This window comes from Pleurodeles waltl, chromosome 3_1, assembly GCF_031143425.1.
Source record: "Pleurodeles waltl isolate 20211129_DDA chromosome 3_1, aPleWal1.hap1.20221129, whole genome shotgun sequence".
In the NCBI taxonomy this organism is placed as follows: domain Eukaryota; kingdom Metazoa; phylum Chordata; class Amphibia; order Caudata; family Salamandridae; genus Pleurodeles; species Pleurodeles waltl.
Window position 1 is genome coordinate 973,414,140 of NC_090440.1, and position 22,823 is coordinate 973,436,962.

The 22,823-nt window shown below is 43.2% G+C and overlaps 1 protein-coding gene across 4 annotated transcripts in view; it reads left to right on the plus strand.

Annotated features, from left to right (window-relative positions):
* The window catches only part of RPS6KA1 (ribosomal protein S6 kinase A1), a 565,248-nt gene that overhangs the window by 536,900 nt on the left and 5,525 nt on the right, over positions 1-22,823 (plus strand). For all 4 annotated transcript variants that reach the window (XM_069224044.1, XM_069224045.1, XM_069224046.1 and 1 more), the window contains one exon: positions 21,791-21,928. In XM_069224044.1, coding sequence (XP_069080145.1) covers positions 21,791-21,928 — 138 coding nt within the window. The remainder of the gene's footprint in view (positions 1-21,790; positions 21,929-22,823) is intronic.

Consider the following 22,823-nt stretch of genomic DNA (forward strand, 5'->3'; position numbering starts at 1 on the left):
TTTTACCGCCGATTCCGGTGGTGCGTTGTTGATGCTCAGAAGCACGAGGACATCTCCACAAAGACGCACTAGTAACAATCACATTGCCAAAGGCACACAAGGTTGCTGGAGACGTTTACCCCGTGGCCCATCACGTACCCTTAGTGTACAATATAAACGGGGCGTATAAAACATGCTAGGTAACGCTTACTGGCATACTCATAGAAAATACCCCGGTTTGGGTAGGCCACAATGCTCTTTTTACAGAAACTAAACCTCAAAGGAAGCACTTCCAAATATAAACATAGCAGGTGCCGCAGTCAAAGCTCAGCTTCTGGAAAGGACAAGCCACCCTAACTCTTGGGCTTGGCAAAGATAAAACACGGCTGTGCGCTCAGAGATCCCATAGCAGAAATGATCTAGAATCCTTCCTGGAGGTGAACTGATGATGTACTGGAGCGTAAGCTGTATCTGACTGTGACGCGCGGTTTCTATCTTCCTCTCCTGGAGACACAGAGTAGAAGGTTCTCCCTTTATAAAGCACCTGTAAGCTCCGCCCGCTGAGCCACACCCCGTCCACCCTCGAAATAGGTAAAGGAATTCCCGCCTTTTACCAGGATGATGGATGGATGACTAAGTATTTTTTACCCATGATTCTAATTATGTATTATATGTGCATATGTGTGTTGTATTCATATGTGTGTGTGTATATATATATATATATGTGTATGTATGTATATATGTTGTTTCTGTGCCTGGCATGTTTGTGGATCTTTGCATGGCTCCTGGTTTTTTGGGTTGTTATACTAGATATCTATGAATTTCTGCTCTCTTTTATCACACTTATCTACTCATCACTCTTATGTCATGTCTCTATCAAACTATCCTCCATTCTCACTCGGACTCATCCCAAATCCCTTCGACCACTTTCATCTCCTAAATATCTCACCAGGCCCCCCCCCCCCCCTCCCACCCCCTGTTGAGGCCAGGAGTAATCAGCTGGACAAAAAAAAGAGGGGTGTAATTCACACAAGGGCAATTAGCAGTCAGGTACTTCTTCCCACGAACAATGACGTGGTGGGGGCTGAAGGACTTGTGTGTTATAAACTGTGTCAATGGTATGTAGAAACAGGGTTCTCTGCCTTCGGTGGGCACTTTACAGCTATTTCTAATGGTGCCTGACCTGGGTCTGTCCTGTCACTGCGACAAGCCAGTCGCAAGCAGGCCCAGTGGTGTCCGACCACTACTCAGATGTTCGGTAAATATTAATAGGAATTGCTAGGTGTCAACCAGCCCAGTGATGGGACATTATGATCTTTTTGGGAGTGTATACATGGAAATCGGTTGTGGTCTTTGTGGGTGATGCGAAGATGCGTATAATTCATACAGATTTTTTGTATCAGTTGTTTGACTCCTGCGTATTTACAGTGTGCCTCTTGTATCATAAGCTGGAGGTATGGAAAGAGGGAGACCCAATGCCTGCCAAATGTTAATTTTCTGTGCTCTCCATGGCATGTGCCGTTCTTGTTAATTTAGGAGATGTGTGATGGGCCAGACGGGTCTCTAGCAGAGGGGTGTAGCACCAACAACCTGTGCATTTGTTCCACTACCCTTATATTACAGAACGCCTCCTGTCCGAAAAGTATGATCAGCATTAGCTCAATGTAGTCTTTGAGTTTGCCCGTATTTGCTGATTCCGGTATTCGTAGAATTCCGTGGTTGTTCTGATGAGAACAGGCCTGCAAGTCTTTTTTTTTTTTTTTTTTGGGCGATGGTTTTAGACCTTGTCCATACTGTGGATGGTGTTGCTCTCCTTTTTAATTTGATTTTCTGTTTGGGAGGTCCGCTGTTCTCCCTCTTTTAGGCTTTCAGCATGGTTGTCTAGTTTGTGCGTGGTGGAATTCATCGTGTGAGATAAGCAAGTCCATTTCTGGATCTATGGAGTGCAGGCTAGCCTGCATTGCGCACAGAAGCATCCACACATTCTACTAGTCTTCCCCCTGAGCATCGTCAGATTCTTGGTGCCCCTGTTCTTGTTGAAACTCAACTCGGCTTGGCGGGTCTCTGACTTGCACATTCTGTACCAAGGTTGAGGTTCTTGGGGGGGTTAAGTGGAGGTGTGGAGGGGTGAGGGGGGCAGGAATTACATGGACACTATCCATCTGCCTGCCCTTTTAGGAGTTGATCTCAGCCTTCCCTCCCTGGGCAAGTGCATGGTATCTGGCTCTGTAGTTATGGTGCGGGCCATACCTACCTTTCCCCCCTTATAGCTGACTAATGTCTTTGCTGGTGAGTCACGAGCAGGTCAGGCCCATCATGATCTATCCCAGTCAGATGGGTAACAAAACCCTCAGGCAGCTGTATCTGAGGCTCTACAGTATCTTGGTGCCATGGGTTGGGACAGTGCTTGAAATGGAAAAATAAAAGTGCAGGTACTCTTTAACAGAATACCTGCTTGTTACTGAGAAGTGCTGGTACTCCCCAATGAAAAGTATCACGCTTTTCTTGAGAAGTGCAGGTACTCTCCCTCTCCAAATAAAAAAGTGGCGGTACTCCGTACCGGACAGTACCAGGCCATTTAAAAGCACTGGGTTGAGAGAAGGCCCAGAGGCCGCTGCCCCTAGTTTCACTCCTCTGCAGAGAATGATCCGCAGCACCGAGTGCCCACTCAGGGATGCCACTCCACCAGGTTCCCGATGCACCCTCAGCAAAGCCAGCCCTGTAGTGGTCCTATTAACAGCATATTACCCAGTGGATGTAGGGGGCCAGTAGAAGTCAGTCACGTGAATGGTGTTATTAGGGCTGACACCTCCTTACCCCCACTACCACAAAGGGAGCCACAAGTAGGTCTGTTCCAGTGCTGCATCTGTCTGGTTTGGGGTGATTGAGAGGAAGGACTGATGCAAAGTTGGGCATCGCTTCCAAGGTCTGAACGTGCACCACCTCTCTAGACCCATCTGGCCTGCTGACTGCTACTGACTGCCTCAGCCATGGGCCCACATCCCCCTCTGCAAATCCCCTGGCCCCCACCGACAGGCCCTCAGGACTTGCCGGATCTTCTTGCTGGAATTCACCACCCTCCCGTCACTCCGCACCAGCCTAGCGGAGGGATTTTCACAAAAGTAGTATGTTTCCCTCTCAGAGTGCTGCCTGTGTAATCTGCAGCTGCCTTAGGTCATCCTGGTTGCCATCTTAAATCACAGCTCATGCTCTGGGCCCGTCGACTGCCCCAGCTCAGTGTGATTCTTTCTTCTCCCTAGACATCAGTCAGCAGGGAAAGGGCAATGGGCAGTTTACCCTTCCAGTTCCTTATTTCAACCTCAAATGTTTTATGGGCTATTGCAGTAAATGACTAATTCTGTCCTTTGGCCACAAGAGCCTCACTGCAGTGCGACTGTTTTGCATACGGTCTCTTTTGCACCCCCCCTAAATGGAGTAGTTTGTCTATATGTCATGGATCTGAGTTTGGTTTGTGTACAGCAGTAGTAGTAGTACTATGTCTCTTAACCCATCTCAAATCCTAAATCACATTGCCAACCCAGTTTGGCAGGATTTACCCTGTTCTCCTATAAGCGCATGAACATAGAAAGTAATTTCGATACCTAGCTCCTCCTTTTTCAGAAAGCATATCATTTGTGTTATAAGGTAAAAGGTGGAGAGTGCATCTGCGACTGTGGGGAAAGCAGATCTAGCAGCCTGATTGATCCTATCATATGATAATGTTTCGAGAAGGGAACAGGATTGCAGTTCCTTAAATCGATACAAGGACAGGAAGATGCATTTATGGAACAAGTGGGCAGTTTGGATCAAGCCTCTGTACCAAAGTATCTCAGCCAGAGGTAGATTATTTGTGTCAAGTTTGATGACTATATTAGTGTATGTCCTGTTTTCTTACTTGTGGTCCAGAGTGCAAGCATCTCGTGGTCTAGATGAACTTGCCTGTCTTATTGAAAAAATAGGTGACATTCAACCCAATGTTCTCTTTTCACAGTTAGATGTGGCATTCTTTCGATAGCCAACAAATTGCAAGATGAGATTGAACTTTTAAGACCTATTTTTCAACATCTGGAATTTCAATTCCCCATTTATCATGTGGGATTGTTAAAATATCCCTGTGAGTTCTGGACTGTTTCCCAGCCTAGAGAAATCTAGTAGTGATCAAATATAATATGGCAATAAAACATGTGATGGGATATTAGTAAATAAGTATAGGAATTTAGGGAGGACTATCATTTTCATTATAGTAGCTCTGCCTGCAAATGATAGGAGCAGGTTAGTCCATCTATCTGCGTAATTCTTTAGGGTCTTAAAAGCCATGCCAGAATTGTCTCTTGGGACACTATCATTGTCTTTAAAAAGTTTTATCTCCCGCTATTTCACAGATGTGCCAAACCATCGTAATGGATATTCTATCTCAAGTGATAGTCATCCCAATTAATTTGAATCCCAGAGAACTGCCTACGTTTTATAATCTCCCTTATCGGTGGTATTAGGTTTGTCGACTGTTTTCTTTTAACAGATAAGTCATCAGCAAGTCGAGACACCAGTGCTCTTCTAAGCTGAAATGATAACCCCTGTATGAAAGGCATTCATGTGCATATCAGTGCAAATTGATAACTTGCCAACATGTTCTTTCTGTGCTAAAACAATGATCATAGTGACTGCTGGGAAAACCTAACAACCATGATTTATTATAAAAATATTTTCCTTTTCCCGAAGGGCAACTCACTATTGTGCTTTTTTTTTTTTTTTTTTTATTATTATTTTTCTTTAATCTATGTAAGAGAAAGGTGTCCAGACTTTAGACTTAATCTGTAATTCATTATAATCTTGTTTGCGAGGTGTTTTTTGAACCAGACCTACACTTCCGGATTAATAATGGTCCTGACATCATTATCACCCTCTTTCTTCTCTTTGATGGCCGACTTTTTGCTGCAGCCTTTCCATCCGTATAAAGACACTGGGCTTCAGCAGGATTTGCATGTACATTACATGTTTGGAAACTGTGTAAGCGTTTTTCAAACAATTACTTGTCAGGCTCAGTAGCAGCTTGCTTAACAGCATATTGCAAAGGCACCAGTTTGACATGTATCACCAGAATTGAGGATGGGAACTGTTGGTGGGCAAGGCCATAGATTGTTTTCTAGCCAGCAAGTGTGTTTCTGCTTGTATAAACATTTAGATGTTCCCAGCCGGCTTACTATTTAATAGTAAGTACATGTTTGCCTCTCATAAAAACACACATCCCTAAACCTCTGAATTTGATTTTATAATGTTTCCAGTCTTGTTTCCTCTTGGTCTTCCACATAACTAGCTCCCAGAGCTGTGAGGTGGGTTGTATGTGTGTCGTAGTTGGACTCTTGCTCTTAGGCAAGAATGCTGGTTTAAGGATGACCATACTTATGTTTGTAGGTGACTATGCCTACCCTACAACAAGTCCCAACTGTAGTCCCAACCCTTCCGGCTCACTAACAGTACCTCACCAAAAACCCAAACAGTTAATTGTGATTTGTGGCAGCCTTTACGCATGGACTGAAGATTGACATCTTAGGGAGTGTTGTGGTTAAACAGAGATCACCCCTTTCTCACATATAAATCATGTCTCAACCAAACACAGGCAATAACGAAGATGCAGTAAGATTTCAATAGTTTTTATTCAACACAATCTGCGATAAATTGTATGGGCTGCAATGATTAGGATAATGAACAGTGCAAGAGACAGAATTCTAAAAACAAGAGTCATGATTATGAAGACCCCCACCATCTTGCAGTAACATAGAAAGACAGAGTGTATACTATGTCCTATTACTCTCTTCTGATAGGCCTAACCTTCTACCTAAAGGAGAGGTGGGTATGTGAAACCTAATCAGCCAGTGCCACGTCCCTGAGAAGAGCCCCCAACCTTTAATACCTTGTAATGGGGTCTCTAGCTCAGACTCCATAGGAACACGAAATCCGGGTCAGCATCAAGGCGACGTGCAGCAGCGATGGTATCTGGTCGGAATTCCTCATTATCTGTCTAAAGTGAGGTGTATTTATACAGATCTTCTTGGACCCCTGATGTAGGCTGTTCCCAAACGATAGATAACACAGCATGCTTGGGACGGTAATTAATATAAACAATTCCCTCAAAAGCGTGAAGAGGGAAAGTACCTAATGTGAGCACCTACAGTTTGTTTGTCTTTGTCGCTTGCTTTGACGCCTTACCGTTGTGGCACTGATAACATAAACTTGAACAAATGGCCTAACTATAAACACGGCAGCCATCTTAGAATAATTGAATGAATGGGCGAAGACAGAGCAAGCTAAGTGGGTTAAAAGTCACTAGGTGACATGGGCACAGTCTGCAAGCTAAAGGCTAAGCTAACTCCTGTTATCCCATTAAAAAAAACTAGGATTCACTACACCCTCCCATTGCCGTAACAAGTATGACGCATAACTGGACGCCAGCAAAGGTGAATTAATCCAAATGCTAAAAGAAACACTCTGGACTAAAAGTTAAAAGCTTAAAAACAAGTTAAAAAACATAGTTAAAATTAATAGCTTTAAAAAACATACGAAGAGACCTAATGTCAACCGTGACAAGCACAGCAGGCCAAAGTAAAGACTTAGAATTTTGTTTGGTAAAAAAAAAATCACTAATTTGTGGAACAATAGTCATGCTCTTGGAAGAGTATCTCCGAAGTCAGCAACTAGGAAGTCATAAAAAAATTATGGCAAATCGTCAGATCGATCACATGGGCGGATGGATTCATGGAGCAAAAGTGTGCAGTAGTCTCTCGTGCAGGTCCACCTGCATTAGTTCTAAGTTCCGTAGAGTGAAGAGCCAACTCAATCAACACAGTGTTCGTACGTGGCCTCACGGATCAACCTTGGTCTCTGTGGGGCACGACCATGTATGAACCCTCATCGGGGACATAAGCAGTTCTTGGTCCACAGGAGGCACTGGCTTGATGGCAAGACACTGTTGGCAAATGTTCAAAAAAGCACCATACGCACCGAAAGATGGGCTGTACGCACCAGAGGAGTGGTCGAAATGACAGTGACCAATCCCACTCTAGTTCCTCCAGCAAGGAAGCATCGAAGATCTGAACCATGCGTTCACAGCACAGTTGTGCTGGTGGTAGCTGCTCCATTGCTCCGTGTAGCTGTAAAGAAACAACCACTGCGAATCAGAAAAAATAGCAGCAGTATTCCGCCAATCAATGCCCAAGTTATAGGAAAGCCACCAAACACACAAAAGAGTGAATGGATGGCCGACGCGATGACTCCGAAGATAGTCTGGAAGATTGACACAAATTCAGACCTGACAGCCTTAAAGAAATGGACAATCCCAGTAGTGCTCGAGGCATTGAAAAATCTGGATACCAGCTCACCAAAGTGCTTGGGGAAGTTGGTATTTAATAGGGATTGTATCTTGGCTGATGATTTCACAATCTGGAGAGCATACGTCTCTCTAGCTGATGTCAACACGACCTGTTTTTGAAACAGTAGCGCCTTTAGTCTGCTCAGGTTGTCATAATTTACATTAATAGTATCAATGTGAGGCCGCATTTCTGATACCTTTATCTCTCGTGTGGGGGGGGGGGAATAAAACATGTCCACAACACGTAACAACCTTAGAGACCAAAATTGTGTAAGCAATTCCTGGTCGAATACTGCAACAGCTTTGATCGCTCAGCACCACATAACTTCCATTGGAAAGTACATGAAATACTGATCGAATCAGAGACTGAAGTATCCTTCACAAAACAAGCCAGGTTCGTGACCCCTGCATTGCAATGGCTGTGAAGGGACACCTGCTTGCAGATCATTGAATGATTAACAGTAGTCTTATATTAGCTTCCGCTAAGAAAGACCTCTGTTTCGCCGTTCAGACATTTGTAATCAAAGGGCAACTCCCACTCTTCCTTAATATAAGATATCGCCCAGTCGCTCGTACCTGCCCATGGCAAGATGTTTTAGGCATTTAGAAAAACAAAAAGTGGAAATGGGCAGATTAATAATGCCATGTAAGAGCCATACAGTTGAAGGACTCCCTGCGACTGTGAAAGGCAACTTTTCTAACTTCTCTATATGAAGCATGGTGAAACTCGCTTCCCTTTTAGCCACTGTCTTTTGTTACCTGGATAAGTTAAAAGCAGTGAATAATTAACTACTGCTAATGTATCTCCATGGAATACAGCCATTTTTCAATGTTTGTAACGTCCAACCAAGCTGCATAATGGAACGCAGCTGACTTTGTCCATGGTATAAACGGGACATGTCTGCTTGAATGATAGCTATCGTAGACGACACTGTTTGTTAGTGAATAAATTCTGTTGGACAGAGTGTTCATGCCGTTATCGACAACTGCTAAAGCCTTTTCTAAGTTTTCCTTATCTATTTGCCTTAAACGCGCAGCAGCTTCTGAGAAAGTTTACATATCTCATTGTGCATAGCATAGATTCATTTTTTAGAGCGCTTTTTCCTAGGACCTAACAAAAAGTCCTGCAAGTCTATATCTTCAGAAAGCGTGTTAAGGTGTTATTTAACTTTGGCTAACGTGTTAGACTGTACCCATTGTTGGTATACTTTACCCACACTGAATGTAGTAACAATCCCCGTGTGTTGACCTGAGAGAAAGCGAGGATCTGGCCGGCTAATTTTGTAACCCCTTGAGGAATTAAAAAAACGCATCTGACATCCATTGGTGTCTATTGGCCAAATCAACCACCCGCCGGGACTGGAAAGTGAAGAATTATAGATACCAGCCTGAATCTTTGCATCTAGCTCTTGCTCTGTGACATTCAGGAAGAATTGACAAGCATTAAACTTAGCCGGTGTGGGGATGCTGGGCGTGTTCATGTCTTATATTTGCTAACCCCAGGCAGGATGTCTGTTGAATGGTGTCATTTAAAAATATCATTTGCACAGGAATCAGGCCTGCTCTAAACAAAGCTTCCCTACCCTGAATTTGCCAATCTTGTGTTCCCCATACACTTCAACTCAATAGTGTTCTTCCAGTAGTCGTAACCTTAAACTGCAAGGTGGGAAACAAAGGAATCTCAATAAATCCGCTTTGTGTCTGTTAGCAAAATCTTCCTAATTTTTGAAGGAGGTAATTTGAAAAAATATGAATCAGAATGTTTTGTGTCATGCCCAGAAAAATAAGCGAATTTCTCTGAATAACTTTTTGTTCTCCCCACCGGGGTTGTTGAACAATGTTCCCACTGTGTCTAGTTGCATGGTGGAGGTAGTAATATCCCCAATTATTATAGCAGAACATTTCCCCATAATTCATTGTATTCACATATACATCATCACTTTCAAATATTGAATAGTCCTTTATTTCAGTTAACCTAGAATCAACTGTCTGGACATCCCAATCATCAGATACAACACCACGTGTAATAACTGTCATAGATATTTTAAATACATTTGGAATTTGGATGACCTCAGTAGGCCCGTATATTTCAAATGGAACTTTGTCACATACAATCCCATCAGAAAATGGGTATAGCTGAAATGTTCACTAGGGACAAGTCTCTTCGGACCTTGTGTGAGGAATGGTATGGAGTGAAAACTTAATTTACAAGCTCTACAGAGGAGTGTTCAGGAATGTAATGACCATTTATGAGAAAAAAGAAAACTGTCATGAAACCAATCCATAGAAATAAGGTATTAAGGGGGTCATTCCGACCCTGGCGGTCCAAGACCGCCAGGGCCGGGGACCACGGAAGCACCGCCAACAGGCTGGCGGTGCTTCCCAGCCCATTCTGACCGCGGCGGTAAAGCCGCGGTCAGAAAAGGGGATCCGGCGGTTTCCCACCGGATTTCCCCTGCATGGGCTGAATCTCCATGGCGGCGCTACAAGCAGCGCCGCCATGGAGATTCCGACCCCCTTCCCGCCATCCTGTTCCTGGCGGTTTTTACCGCCAGGAACAGGATGGCGGGAACGGGTGTTGTGGGGCCCCTGGGGGCCCCATAAATATTTTCACTGTCTGCATTGCAGACAGTGAAAATCGCGACGGGTGCAACTGCACCCGTCGCACCCCTGCAACTCCGCCGGCTCCATTCGGAGCCGGCTTCATTGTTGCAGGGCCTTTCCCGCTGGGCCGGCGGGTGCTCCTCTGGCGGGCGCCCGTCGGCCCAGCGGGAAAGCCAGAATGGCCTCCGCGGTCTTTTGACCGCGGAGCGGCCAAATGGCGGTTTCCGCTTGGCGGGCGGCGCCCGCCATAGTCGGAATGAGGGCCTAAATGTCAGGCTGAACCATAACTAGTTCCAGGGGTATATTAAGTCATTAGTTTTAAGCTATAGATATAGCTTGTGTCTTTGAAACATTTTCAGTCACTAGAGTGGATGAGTCTGAAGAAATCATCAATATCGATGAAGTAACCAGAGGCAGTCTATGCAAACACATGAGCAAGTGCAGTACTTGTAGATGGGTCCAATTCACATGGAGGCTCATAGTAGATGGTGCCATCAGTATGTGTTGTATTGGTGTATAAAACTGCCAAATCTTGGACAGGAGTTGTTGTTGAAGTTGTAATAGGAACCAGCAAGAGCTCATTTTCCGCCCTCCCCATGTTCGAGGAGGAATTTGTAGCATTGTTGGACATTGTTGCATAGTCCACAGTAGTGTTGTTCACTCTATTCTGAAGAGGTATGTCCTGTTGGGTAGTGAGGGGATCGGGAACTACCCAAGGGACCTCTGGGTCTACTGTGCAGGATCGGCCACATGATGTAGTTTGATGTCAATTTAAACAAATCTGTTTCCTTGTGAACCAGGCAGCAGTGGCAAGATAACAGTTCTGGTGCCTTGTACTCCCAGGACTGAGACTGGTGCTCTGTAGGATGGACCAAATTCCTTCTTCACAGCAATCTTTCCACAAACCAGATCCCCAACTTTAGGAATCCAGCCAGTGGAAGTTGTTGGTATATCCCTTATTCTTAAGGCAGCAGCACTGGTGGATGATTTATCACAAAGTTGCTGAAGCTCCTGTAAGACAGTGAGACGTTCATTTATGTCAAAAGGTGTTTCTGCTGCCACCATACCAGCGTCAAGATCTGGGACATTCATAGGTATCCCATGGACACACAGTAGCTTATCCTTAAGATCAGCCACCCTCCCCCACAATGTCTTGTGTTTTATGGTGTTCCCCTTTAGAATCTCTAAACCAGTTCTGCTTCCAATGATTAAGATAATCATTGTAGGACTGAACACAGTAATATGAATCACTGACTTTTAAAGTCAGTCTTCCTGTCTCTGTGTGTTCTAGTGCTAAAATAAGGGCTTTGAGTTCAGCCAACTGAGCTGTGCAGTCCCCTATGGTCTGCGTGTAGGTATTGAGGGTGGAAGACTCCATCCTTCATTACTCCACTCACGGCTTTGCAGGCGTCTGAGTATTGATGTTTGGTACCTACAGCTGGTTGAGCTGAACCATCAGTATAAATTACAGTATGGTAGCTGTCTAAAGGCATCAAATGTAGAGGAGCGAGGCATTCCTGTTCGTATTGGAGAAATTCTTGTTTCTGGAGCTTCGGATCAAAGATGTAATCAACATCAGTAGTGGTCAGAGAAGTTGGCCACTGAACCCAACGTGGATGTAATGCTTTAGCGTTAGGAACACTCGCTTTGGTGACGGCCTCCAAGGCTGGCACCGGGGTAACGACAATGATGCGTTTCCCTTGGCCACGTGGCCTCTCCTTTGACAGCCATCTGAACTGCAGTTAGTGCAAAACGTTGTTCTGCATCGGAGTAAAAGTGTGATTTATATGCTATTAGCACTGTCATCTTCATTGAAGGTGACGTAAGTAAACCCAATGGCACCAGCAATTATTCTGATGACCAAATTTGTTTTATTGTCACGTGTGTGCAAATGTTTAGCTTCCAGCATGTACTGTTGCAATTCCCTAAGGATGCGTGTGTGTGTTCAGCTGTCCAGCGTCTGCTTGAAAAATCTGGACGTATTAAGTCATACAGTGGCTTAATACGTTGTGCATAGTCAGGAATGTATGTTCTGCAAAAATTGAAGAAACCAAGTAAAGACTGTAGTTTCTGTGTTTGGTGGGTGCAGTTGTGCACACTTCTCTAGGAAGTGCCGGCCAGGCTCTTTCCTTCGTTTGATAGCTCGTATCCCAGGAACAATACACTGAGAAAGGCAATCCTACTTTTCTTAAAGTTGAATTTATAACCGAGCTCTGCAAATCCCAAAATTATTTGATCGACCCTAACACGATGAATGTTGAGGTCTTAGTCTGTGAGATAAATGTCATCCACATAGGATAACGCCTCTGAATCAATATCATGTAATATTGATGTTACTCGGGCGGAGAATAGCCCTGGGTTAAACGGCAAAAGAGTCTTTGTGCGCCAAATGAGAAAGAACTTGGGTCCCGACAGTCTTCCGCTAAATTCTGGCAGAAAAACCCATTGGAAATATCCACCGTTGCTTTATATTTCTTGTACTCTATATTGTTTTAGTGCTGTGCTATGTGAATTTTGTATAGCATATGTACGTGTATGACTGTTTAAATGTCTGTAATCTAAGACTATGGTCTGGCTTTGCAACGGGGATTAATGGGTTATTCATTGCAGAGGCACAGGGCTCAATTACTTCCCGATACTCTAGCTGAGTAAGGATCTCCCTCACCGGGGCTTTTGCTTCATGCTTAACAGGATATTGTGTGAGTTTGGGGTGTCAACCTGATGGGTATTACATGACATAGAGAGTCTTTGTCCCAATCTACATATTTGCAAAATAACGCAGGTGCCTGCGCTAAAGCCCATTTGATAGCGTAGGCTTCTTTTTCATCTTCTGGAACAATATTAGAGAAAGAAGGCAAAATGAAATTTTCCCCATTTGGGAGCTTGAGGATGTGTTCGAGTGGCCAATCTTTCAGCCAGTAGGATACCACAATTAAGTTTGTCCCAAAATATCACACCGATGGTGCACTCTACGTCTCCCTCAATTTGAAATCATAAACTATCGGCTGGGAGTACGCGCCCGTTCGCCTTTCAACTGCAATATAATCGCTAATTGCTGTCACATCCAGATGATCTCTCAGACTCTGGCGACATATCGTGACCTGTGCCGCGCTGCCTAATAGTGTCACTGCCCATGTCCTGTTCTTCAGCAACGTTCTCAAGTGTACTGGCATTCTTAACTGACAGTGCTGCCACCTTTTTCTTTTTAAAGTGTGGCTTTTGTTGCAGTCTTCTTCTTTTTTTGACTGTAGACTCTATTGAGTTTCTTTTGTTTCACGTATTCAGGACGTCGGTCAGGACGGGCCCCTCTCTTGCTATGTCTATCCGGTGCGTCCTGAAAGGAACGAGAGGGACGTGAATCCGTATATCTGTCAGGAGTTTTTATATTCTCCCTATTTCTGAGGGTGTACCTCCTTTCGGAGTTCTCCGGATGTGGAGAGTCTGCTCTCTGCTTCTGTCTATCTTTAAATTGTCTTGGCTTATCCCTGCGCTTTTTAGAACCCTCCTGTGCCTGTTTTGTACCTTCCTTAGGGGCGGTACTCTGTAATTCTAGCTTCTTTGGCTTGGCTCCCAGACTATCCCGTCCTATACTAGTATAGGTATCGGAAATCATTTTCGGTAGCTGTCTCTCCTGTTCCAAATGTGGAGTTTCTCAGAGATGCTGGCATATAGCCAGTGCTACCACTTCCCCTTCAATGTTACTGAGTATTATTGAGGCAACTGCGTCGAAGTTACGCATTAATTTCATCCCCAAATCTAGGGCAGGTGCGGCTCCATGGTCATTCTGTATTTGTTTTAACACTTCCGGTAAATTGGCAAGTGTCAGGGTACCATGTGTGGTGGTATAAATTGCAGCGAAGACTGTACCTCATGTGGCGCAGTCATCTACAGAGGGAACCATCCCGAATGGGCAAGCACATTGTGAGAATTCTGTTTCTCCTGTGGTCCGGAATGGGGAAACGCATCTTCCAGCTGATCTGTTTTCTGGGCTATCCAGTATGGTATTTTCTCCCGTTCTGTGGGTACTTTACCCATAATAGTATGTACTGTTTGTGGATTAATGCCAGTAGCCAATTGGTATCCAGCAGGTGCGAGTGGTGCCGGACGCGCTGATGTTGTGTTCATTACGAACTGAACAAGCCGTCTGTAGAGTGTTACTATCTCATCGTATAAATTTCGCAGATCTGCTGCTTGCATATTTTGTATACCTGGGTGAGGTGTGTATGTGGCAAACATGGGCCACGTTGGTCCATCATCACCTAAAGGACCTAATCTCACGTGTTGCATTACATGTGGTAGGGTGCCTTCAAACCAGTTCTGATGCTCTTGATAAGTGAGCGGTATTTCATGATACTGGTATGCTTGGTACAGTTGAGGTACATTAGCAATTTTGTGTGTGTGAAATGTGACTGTTCTGCGGTCTTCCTCCGGAAAGGTGACCCAAGAGTAAAATGTTTGTTTGGTATGCTTCATTGGCTTCTATTATGAAAATGACATCTCCACCCTCTTCTATAACCACACACGCTACTAAATGTAATGTTAATTCTTGTCTAGCATTCTCTGGCGTTTGTCATATTCGACAAGATGGGTGTAAGAGATGTACCACCAAGTGGGGAGTATAGTCCTTTTTATGAGTTTGAGCTCGAACAACCTTACAGCCTAAATAGGTGTTCACTGTTCAGCTGAGGAGGATCTTCCCAAAGACCACGGATGTCTCCGTATAATGGTACTTATGGTACCTGTTGTCTGCGAGACCGTGATAGTCGAGGTGTCCGTAAATTAGTGCCTAAACACCATTGTTGGTGGCGCCATGTCATAGTTGGGCTCTTGCTCTTAGGCAAGACTGCTGGTTTAAGGATGACCATACTTATGTTTGTAGGTGACTATGCCTATCCTACAACAAGTCACAACTGTAGTCCCAACCCTTCCAGCTCACTAGCAGTACCTCACCAAAAGCCCAACCAGTTAAAGGGGATTTGTGGTAGCCTTTACGCATTGACTGAAGATTAGGACATCTCAGGGAGTGTCATGGTTAAACAGAGATCACCCCTTTCTCACAGATACATCATGTCTCAACCAAACGCAGGCAAAAACAAAGATGCAGTAAGGTTTCAATAGTTTTTTTTCAACACAATCTGCAATCTGCGATAAATTGTATGGGCTGCAATGATTAGGATAATGAACAGTGCAAGAGACAGAATTGTAAAAACAAGAGTCATGATTATAAAGACCCCCACCATCTTGCAGTAACATAGAAAGACATAGTGTATAATATGTCCTATTAGTCAATTCTGATAGGCCTAACCTTCTACCTAAAGGTGAGCTGGGTATGTTAAACCAAATCTGCCAATGCCATGTCCCTGAAAAGAGCCCCCAACCCTTGTTACCTTGGAATGGGGTCTCTAGCTCAGAATCAGTATGAATAAAAAGTCTGGGTCAATGTCACGGAGACGTGCAGCATCGATAGCAGCGATGGTATGTGGTCGGAATCCCTCTAATTATCTGTCTAAAGTTAGGTGTATTTATACAGATCTACTTGGACCCCTGACGTAGGTTGTTCCCAAACAATAGATAACACAGCATGCTTGGGATGGTAATGAATATAAACAATTCCCTCAAAAGCATGAAGAGTGAGAGTACCTAATATGAACACCTACAGTTTGTTTGTCTTGATTTGACGCCTTAGCGCTGTGGCACTGATAACATAAATTTGAACAAATGGCCTAACTATAAAACGGCAACCATCTTAGAATAATTAAATAAATGGGCTCAGACCGAGCAAGCTAAGTAGGTTAAAAGTCACTAGGTGACGGGGACACAAATCTGCAAGCCAAAGGCTAAGGTAACTCCTGTTATCCCATTAAAGCAAACTAGGATTTGCTACATGTGCTGCCTGGGCATTATCTCTTACGAGCAGGCGCTATGCAGCTAAGGCTTTGGTGAATATTTTCATAAATATTCTGGGATATTGACTCCTGTAGCTCTGTTTCTGACATGAGTCATGCTCTATTCCACCTAGTTTCTAATAAACTCAAATGTAGTCCTTTTATAGTCCTCATTGGTTTTGGGGGGGAAGGGGTGGGCAGTATTAATATCGCCTTCTGGATTAAAAGTTTGTCTTGGATTGCTGTCTCCCAAACTTGCTTATCCATTTAGGAGCCCCTTGCGGTGCATCCTAACAAAGGGGGTCTACATTGGAATGTATGTACCACCAAATTAGCCATTGGAGTCACTGGATGTCTTTGAAGATTTCATTCTTCTGTCAGGTCTGATTATAAAGGTGCATGTGTGTATTTTGAGAATGTACCTTACCCTAGAATGCATCAGCATTTTAAAATAATATAGAATCCTTAAATTAAGTTCCATTCTAGTTCAGGAAGTTATTTGTTAGATGAAGAATCTGTTTTCGAAAGTGTATCCAAAAGACAACCAAACTGCTTTGCATACAGACTCTTCGTAAGCATAGTATACAGGCTACAAACTAGCTTTCCTTTGTAAAGTAGGCAATATGAGTAGGCCGGGGTGAGGGTGCTCATTCATTGCACAAGGTTTACCTTGTTATAATGCCTATAAGCCTTAGTGTGGTTCCTCAACATTGATTTTCGGTATGTTCAAGTTTGTTCAAGATTGTACATATAAACCATGAAAGGGACTATTTCTTTAATCTTTACCTCTTAAATTTCTCCTTGGGAAGTTCGTCTCCATCTGATATAATTATATCCTTCATTTAGAGCTTTTGAATACATTTTGGGAAAAGCTGCAATTATCCCTGAATACACATAAGGGGTCAGGATAGAGATATCTTAACCCCAAAGCCAAAGGCCATGCGCAGCAGTGGTTGTATTAACATACGGTAATTATATATTACTTTACGTTAAAAGAACAAAACACAGATTTTCACTGAGAAAAACAAAGGTTACAGGAGCGTTCTAGTTAGGTTGATGTTTTACCCATACAAAACCATATAAATTCAGCTGTTAGTTTTACTCATAGTTTCTTCAGATAAATAACTTCTGGTTGGTATGGTTTTGTATGGGTAAAACATCACCCTAACTATAACATCCCTGTAGCTTTTTGTTTTCTGTGTGTGTGTGTGTGTGTGTGTGTGGGTGTGTGGGCGTCTTTATTTGTGTGTGGGCGTCTTTATTTGTGTGCAAGTTTGTGTGTGTATATATGTGTGCGTGTATATATGTCTGTGTATGTGTGTATATACTAAACAGAAAGGAGAACTCTGGGTAGTTACCAAGTTTAGGTGAAGAGCAGCTGTAGTAAGAAGCAAGCTGCAACAACAGTGACACTCCAGATTTGCTCTCCTCAAATGTCTATTTTTCTAGCAAAGTTAAGCATAGGATTGACCTAGTGCCATCCTTGTCAACCTGTAAAATGACGAGTCTTTCACCACTCCAGGCACAGTATTACAGCTTTGAACTGGTAAAATACCATCCACGCCAACCTGTAATGAGCAAAAGCAACCCCTCACACGTTTTGATGTCATTACATCTCTTCCAAGAGGTTTAGCTTTGCCCAGACACAAGGGAGCACCCAGTATAAGTCCAAACAAAACTCTTTCAGGGTTAGAGTGATGCATAAATTATGAAAAACAGAAAAGAGAACCCCAGGTAATTCCCAGGTGTGTATGAAGATATATAATATCACTTCTTGGCCACCAAAAAATTTCACCGCTCACGGGAGGGTGGTAGACGACGTGAAGGTGGACTCACGGTCATGAATCAGTGCTCCAGCAAAAACACAAGGCCTGCACTCACAAAGGGTTTATGCTAGTATATTCGAGCAAATTAAGAACAGACATGTTTCCATAAGCGCCTTAGTCAATGTTGGCGTTTCATGTCATGAGGCTCAGTTAAGTACAAAATCATTCATGGGTCAGAAATACATAACAAACAAAAAAGGACTACCATCAAACACGTAGCAAAAAACTGTCTCAAAGCAGCTGACTCCATAAGGTGGTACATCTTAATCATTGCATTCAAAAGAGTATTACGCAGAATAAATATCACTTCATGTATATACCGAAACAATTTCATTGTTGCTATCTCAGATATTCTGTTGTGAAGCGGTAATTAGGTGCGCAACCATCAACGTGCAGTCTTACTGTTGTCATAAAAAGTTATTAACAGATTTCCAACGAGTAGTGTCACATTAAGAAACCACCCTAAATTATCTGGAACATGATAGAGCCCTATCTGGGCATATGATTGCTAATATTAAAAAGCTTGTTATAAGCATCATGATCAGTCAGTTTTAATAAATCATCGGACGTGTTCCAATTAGGCAACACCCCGCTTTAGTATTTCATTGTAATTACCCCAAACATAATTGAGCCCTAAAAAGGCACTCCTAAATAGATTACAATTGTATTATCTATACACACTGTGTGTTATAAAGCCCTGAATGGGCACATGCTATATGGGCCTCTCAAAATCTCTTCTATTAAGACAAATAATCCTACATGACTGCAATTCAGTTGAAAGGGCAAAATGGGTAGGAGACCACAGAACAAAGTAACTAAACAAAAATGTAATGGTATATTGTGAAAGAAGCCTACAAATATCACTAATAACTCAACCCATGGGTGTAATCTATGATGTGTGGATATGGGTCATCCTAACTCAATGTGTTAAAAAAAAAAAAAACGTGGGTTCTACATGGTCACAACTGTCTCTAGCCTATCATATTGGTGGTCTACACTATGATAAATACATTATATTAAAATGTATGCTAACCAATCCTAAGTGTATTGCAAATTATTCCTCAGACCTAAATATACTTTTGCTTGCAGATCTACAGTGTAACGGGACTCCAAACATTGTAGCTTCATTACTCTATCTCCCCCTCTTCCTCACTGGGGTACATGATCTATGTAAAAGTACTTAATTTGAGTTCTGTCACTCCCATAAAAGGACTCCAAATGCCTTGCTATGGGATATGTGGAATCCCGGTTTGTGATTACCCTCATGTTCTCTAAGATGCGTTTCTTGGTAGGGTGTATAGTACTGCCAATTTTTTTGGCAGGCACACATGGAGCAAAATATGCTTCGAGCAGGTAAACAAAATACAATATTGCTCCGGCCTAGAGGAGCAACATTATTAGCTGCTCCCTTCAGGTGGGAGCAATGCTGGCTCCCGCGCCATGCAGAGAGCCAGCTGGGGGTCCCTCTGTGGCCCCCGCAAGGTAGTGCTTTGTGTGTGCCCTGGCTGGGCACCGGAGCACCCAAATAAATTTCATCAAGGCCCCAGGAGATTAATTATTCAACCAGGGGATGGGGTCCTTGGGCCTACGAAGGCTTGGGGAGGGGGAAGCTACACAGCCCCTTCCCCTTTTTATTGGTTTGGCCCTAGGAATGGGATCTCTTGAGCCTAATAGGGAGGGAAGCTGCATCGCCCTCCTTCCCCTTTATTAGATCTCGCCTTGTGGGATGGAGTCCCAGGGCATAATATGCACGACCAAAGGCTGTGGGTGGCGTGTGTTTGGCTATCTGCGGGGGGTGAGGTGTGTCAGCTGCCTGTAACTATAACTCATGCCATAAGGTAACTATATAGCACTCTTGCCATGCACTGCTATTCACCCCACAAATTACAGCCCTCATGGCATCTTTGATAACATCATTGATAATGTCAGTGTAATATTTGCAGTAAAAATGTTGCCGAAAAAACTGCATGCCTGGTATGCAAATTATTTACCTTAGGGCACGAGTTATAAGTACTTTAGATAACTCTAGCTATAACAGGTGAATTTCTATGGTTTTGTACGTTTAAAATGTGTGCCTAACTATAACTTACCTGTAACCTTTTAAAACAAAGGTTAAAGTGATGTTGTAGTTGAGTGTGATAAAAAGATCTGATTGGTTTTTTTTCTAAATAACCTTAGAAATTCACTGGGAAAAAAGTTTGACATGTTTCAGTTTCGTGAATATGTGCCTGCATAACGTTTTGAACTAAAAAAAAAAACAGACATTCACCAGTTCTAGTTAGCAGAGCTCAGTATATCTTGCCCCCGCCATGCACTGCTTATGACCTTATATACCACATCACTCATGACATATTTTGATATCGTGTATGACTTTACTGATGACATCTCAAATGGCCTCATTGATCACGTCACTGACGACATCGAAGCTTCTTTTGTTCAGTCCTTAAATGAGTATGGCATTAGAGCAGTGGTTCCCAATCTGTGCGCCGCGGCTCGCTGGTGCGCCATCAAAACTAGCCAGGGGCGCCGCACACAGTTTGGGAACCACTGAGCTATTTATAGCCCTTGGGCCAGTTCGTACAAAATAAAACTACTCAGTTGTAGCAGCTCTTTTTTAATTTTGTCCTTGAGCGCCCTCTGGTGGTTAAACACAACTAAAGGGATTCTACATTTCACAATATTTAAACAGTTATGTTATAACTACATAAAAATGAGACCTGCCCATTTTACTAGGGTTACCGTCAACCAATATTTTCCCCTTACTAAAAAACCCTATGCATGCTGTAATTAAACAACTGTTACATTTTTATTTTTTACAGTTATATATAGAATTACAATACCTTCATTGGCGTCATCCCAATTCTTTTCAGGGAGAAAAATGGATGTACTCCCTAGGCCAGGCTTACATCCCCCACCCGCCAACAAAAAGTAACATAATGGGGAGCCGCAGCCAGTGGCCAATAGATCAAGGGAGCCGTGGGTCGAAAATGTTTGGGAACCACTGCATTAGAGGGTTGAAACTAAGTACAAAATAGCTCAGTATAATATGAAGCATCATTAATGGCATCACACATGCAACACCTGTATGTGAGTGAAGCAAGCTTGTGTTCATCTATATCAGCACATTTTATAGCCTATGTTTTCTAGTAGCTTTTTATTACAACTGAACAAACTCTACATTAGCTTGATATTAAGCAATGTCTCAAATTTACCAGCAGAAGACTACAGGTTTCAATCAAACCAATCGTACTCTATGGCCAGTATCATAAGAGTAATAAAAATAGTTTGGCCAGATGATTTCTTTCAAGCTTCACACTGACACATAATATGATGGTTAGACAGCTCATGCTTTGACAGAGCTCAAGCAATTATAGAGTTATTGCAGCAACAACCATTCACTTCACAGAAGTATCCATCAAACATTTGTGCAGCAGCAACAAGCAAAAGGCCTGCCTTTGTCAAGCACAATTGTCTTGATTTTCCGTCTAGAAAAGAATGAACAGTGGGACAGATGGTGCTTCAGCGCCTATTTGCTTATAATGAAACTCATTCCTACCTGCCACTTTATTTCTGATATTTCTTTGTTAATTTTAATTGAAGCATGTGAATCTATGGAAGAGCCAATACAAGGGGAGAACAAAGTTACTTACCTCTATCTGCAGCTCTCCAGCATTGGTATCTTTCATAGATTCACACGTGAATCTTCATTTTATTGTACACTGGTGATGAGCTTCCACCATCTGACAGTGTTGGCACTCTGGGTCCCTTTATGTGATAGGCCAGAGTTTTAATAACTTCATGAGGTGGACAGTCTACATATAGCCTACAGCTGCTTTCCAGTGTTATTGATTCCTGTATATACTGCTGTGTTAGCATTGACTACCCAGGGTTTCCAGCCTGATGGCAGGGAATAATTCAAGCATGTGAAAATGAGATACAAATGCAGGAGACTTGTAGGCAGAGTTAAGTATTTTAAAAAAAATATATATATAAAAGGTAACTTCCTTCAGAAACACACAGCCGTGATTTTGGCTTGGTTTAGCCTGACATGATTCAGGATGAAAAGGTTGAATTCCTTGTAGAATATTAGAACGTTATTACACTACAACTGACCAGATCCTTTCCTTTAGGATTTGGTCTCCAAGATGCTTCACATAGACCCTCACCGACGACTTACTGCGAAGCAAGTGCTGCAGCATCCATGGATCACACAGCGGGACTCCTTACCCGAAAGGGAGCTGACCCATCAAGATGCCCACATTGTAAAGGTAAGTATAGTGTAATCTTGTATGACAGATGATACCAGTCATTATAAATATGAAATGCTTCCCGCCAAAGGTACAGAATACATGAACTGCTCTCCCCCACAATGAGCAACATCACACTCTCTGCACTCTCCCACAATGCACTTTATACATGTACTCTGTATCTACCACATACCCTCTGCATGGACTTTGTTCGCACATATAATATAGATATTCCCACAATGCACTTTAGGTATGTACTGTACCCACTCACGCCTCCATAGGGGGCCTTGTGCATTTATTCTTTCCTTTGTCACTATAACTCTCACTTCCATAATGGGCCTTGTGCATATACTCTTCCCTTAGTCACTATACCTTATCCATGGAAACTACCATCTCCACAAAGCTTTGTCTCTACCTGTCAGACAATGCACCATTTAGTCCTTTAAGTCCAGATCCACCACAAGAGTATACTTCTAAAGCTGCCCCCTTTTCTCCCCCCTCCCCCACCCCAAAACACCCCAGACCTCTGGGAAGGCACAAATAGACTTGCGTGTTGTCAGACAGACTCCAGTCCAGGTCAGTTTGCCACTACTTCTTTGTCCAGAAAATGAAATATAGCGGATCCAGTCCTCTTCTCAGAGTGCAGACAGCAGATTCAGTACTCTTCTGACGTTCCACATATCCAGGAGCACTCTAAAGTGTTTGCCTGGAGCTTCACTTTCATACCTAGCACAAGCTTGTGGGTGGGAGTGACTGCTAGGTCTGCCCTAACCAATGGGGTAAAGGTTCCTGGGGCTAACTGTAACCACTTTGGGCATTTTCAAGCTACACTAAATGTGTGCTCTGAGGGTCTGGGTGTGAGTAGGGGAGTTTACTATGGGAGTCTTGGTGTCTTTCCACAGCAAACACCAAACTC